We start from the raw sequence: 3,036 nt of genomic DNA on the forward strand, positions 1-3,036 counted from the left end.
TCACCCACCCTGGCACATCTGTGTGTCTGTTCACCCGTGAGTTGTGCACTCCCTTCCACCCCGGGACTGTGACTGCATGTGGCCAGTGCTCTGGGTCTGTCCTCACAACTCCACCTCCACTGCAGCTGAGTTCCCGGGCCACTCTCTGAAACCTGTGCAAGGAAATTCTTTCTGATCTTATCATCATTGCTTTATGAATGTGTTTTGTAATTGTTGGAATAGTTGGCACTTCTTCCAGTGGTTATAACACATCATTATGGCCGGGCGTGGTGGCTCAAGCCTGTAATCCCAGCACTTTGGGAGGCCGAGACGGGCGGATCACGAGGTCAGGAGATCGAGACCATCCTGGCTAACATGGTGAAACCCTGTCTCTACTAAAAAATACAAAAAACTAGCCGGGCGAGATGGCGGGCGCCTGTAGTCCCAGCTACTCGGGAGGCTGAGGCAGGAGAATGGCGTGAACCCGGGAGGCGGAGCTTGCAGTGAGCTGAGATCCGGCCACTGCACTCCAGCCCGGGCAACAGAGCGAGACTCTGTCTCAAAAAAAAAAAAAAAAAACATCATTATTCCAAATATAATTTTAAAAGACTTCTTAAAATGTCTAAAACTCCTCAGCCCATCCTGCTCTGGCCAGTCTGCTGGCCCTGGGCTCACTGTGGTTACACGTGCTGTCTGTCATTCTTGCCACTCCATTTGGAAACCTGAAAGAGGGAGTCCTACTTCTCTGACCTTAGAGAGGCTGGAGGGTCAAGGAGATGATTCTGCTCACACGGTGTGGAAGCGACAGAGACCCGATTCCAGTCGCCAGCCTATGTTCCTCCCACCATGCCAGTGATGTCTGCACAGGGCCCAAGAGGATTTTAGGCAATGTCGATGAAGATCACTGATTTTGAAGCTGGGGGGCATTTGGATACGCTCTGGGCAAGCATGGCGCTAGAAGACGCCATTCATATTTGACAGGTATTGTGCAGAAGAAGGAGAATTTAAAAAGCAAATCAGCAAAAAGAACTATGACATGACAAACAACACAGGAGGGTTAGGGACAAACCCAAGGGCCTGAAAAGGCTCTGCCCTTCCCATGTCCGTCTAGCCTGGACCCCTGGAAGCCACACACCCATGGGCACAGGAGAACACTCAGAGGACTGAAGGACAGCAGAGGGTTGTGCACAAAGGAGAAAACCATGGCCATGAGTTCCAGCCAAGGCATCGATCAATACACCTGGATGCCAGCGCCATTGCAGTCTCAGGGCCTTTATTGGTCAGTTTGAGGGCCTCCAAAGAAGGCTCTGGGGCTCTGAGCCAGGAGGACAGAGACCTCACGGGTCAAGGCTGAGCTGATCCTCACGAGAAGTGGGAGATATGGAGGGGAGGCCACTGCCATGGGAACTTTCTAGAAGCATCCCCCCCAAAAGGGCTGCAGCATTGAGTATAGACATTCAGTTCTTTCATTGTCCAGCTCAATAGCAGACACCGGGAAATGGTCAAAGTGCAGGAGCAATTCAGGACGTGACTATCAGCTTCCAGGTGGGAGCTGAGCCTGGCTGGCACTGGGGGGCGTGTGCATCAGCAGCTGGGCTTCTGAGCTGAGCACACAGGGCTGCAGAAGAGGGACACACAGGAGGCTGGGCAGCAGCAGCTGGGCTGGCAGGAGGAGGTGGTGGCACAGCAGGAGGGGACGGGCACACAGCAGGCAGGCCTGCACACAGGGCGGCAGAGGAGGGACACGGAGGAGGAAGGTCTGCAGCAGGAGGTGGTACAGCAAGCCGGCTGGCAGCTAGACTGCTGGCAGCATGAAGTGGAAGCCCCAGAGCAAACAGGCACGCAGCTCACAGGCGTGCAGCTCACAGGCTTGCAGCAGACGGGCACGCAGCAGCCCTGCTGGCTTTGGGAGGAGGTGCAGCAAGCTGGCTGGCAGCTAGACTGCTGGCAGCACAGAGAGGAAGCCCCAGAGCAGATGGGCACACAGCAAACAGGCTTGCAGCAGATGGGCATGCAGCAGGCCTGCTGGCAGGAGGAGGAGGTGCAGCAGGCTGGCTGGCAGCTAGACTGCTGGCAGCATGAAGAGGAATCCTCAGAGCAGGTGGGCACACAGCACACAGGCTTGTAGCAGACGGGCACACAGCAGACCTGCTGGCAGGAGGAGGAGGTGCAGCAAGCCGGCTGGCAGCTAGACTGCTGGCAGCACGAGGGCGTGCAGGAGCTGGTGCAGCCTGATTGGCAGGGGCTGGACTCACAGGCCACCTGGTAGCAGGGGCTGGACACACAGCTCACTGGGGTGCAGACCAGGGTCAGGCAGGGGGCCGGGGCGCAGCAGCTGGAGGCGCAGCAGGGGGGCTCACAGCAGCTCTCTGGGTAGTCATCCACCTGCCAGGAGTCAGAGCAAGAGTCACGGGAACCAGGAAGGCAGATGCGGCTGCTGTAGCTCAGGTCGCTGGAGCAGACGGACATGGTGGACGCTGCAGTGCTGGGGGTTGGGCTGGGCGAGATGGGAGGGAGTGGGTGAGGGAGTGAGTGAGGTGCTTGGGTTCTGGGGCTTTTATACTCCTCCCTGGCGCGTGTCGTCCAGACGGGAGGCCCAGCAAGCCCTCCCTTCCTTGTTGGGGTGTACAGCCAGCTCCAGGAGAATAAACAGTAGCTGTGTTTTTGTTTCCCAAGAGCTGTCGCTCAGTTTACAAAACTTGGAATTGGCCTGGGGCACGTGTGTGTTTTAGACTCAGGAGGAAGAGCCGAGGTGCAGGTCAGGCTATGCTGCTTTGCTCCCCAGGCTCCCGTGGAGGGTGGCGTGGTCTGGGTGTGTGCCGGGCTATGGGGAGCGGGTGCCTGCGGGTGGCTCCGCTGGGCCTTGGGTTTCTAGGCTGCTGAACAAGATCATGTGCCTCTGTGATTCAAAGGTGAGGGAGAGGTTCGTTTGGGTTCTAAATAAAGATAACGTGAGTCATGATTTGTATGCAGTAATGTATTCCTTTCCTTGGGCTGCCGTGACAAACAGTACCACAAACTGGCTGGTCACACAACGGAAATTCCGTGTCTCATGGT

The 3,036-nt window shown here is 56.7% G+C and overlaps 1 protein-coding gene across 3 annotated transcripts; it reads right to left on the reverse strand.

Annotated features, from left to right (window-relative positions):
- Positions 1-1,227: 1,227 nt before the first annotated feature.
- LOC111526869 (keratin-associated protein 10-12-like) lies at positions 1,228-2,448 on the reverse strand. Of its 3 annotated transcripts, none has more exons than XM_023192874.2 (2): positions 2,113-2,448; positions 1,228-2,001 (listed from the first exon to the last, which is right to left on the reverse strand). In XM_023192874.2, exons 1-2 carry the CDS (start codon positions 2,446-2,448, stop codon positions 1,564-1,566), a joined length of 774 nt encoding a protein of 257 aa, XP_023048642.2. In that variant the 3' UTR covers positions 1,228-1,563. The 3 variants fall into 3 exon arrangements, with proteins under 3 accessions (XP_023048642.2, XP_023048651.2, XP_023048636.2); XM_023192883.2 differs by having other exon boundaries at positions 1,228-1,875; positions 2,098-2,448; XM_023192868.2 differs by having other exon boundaries at positions 2,098-2,448.
- Positions 2,449-3,036: the final 588 nt, after the last annotated feature.

The sequence above is a fragment of the Piliocolobus tephrosceles genome, chromosome 19 (assembly GCF_002776525.5).
Source record: "Piliocolobus tephrosceles isolate RC106 chromosome 19, ASM277652v3, whole genome shotgun sequence".
Lineage (NCBI taxonomy): Eukaryota > Metazoa > Chordata > Mammalia > Primates > Cercopithecidae > Piliocolobus > Piliocolobus tephrosceles.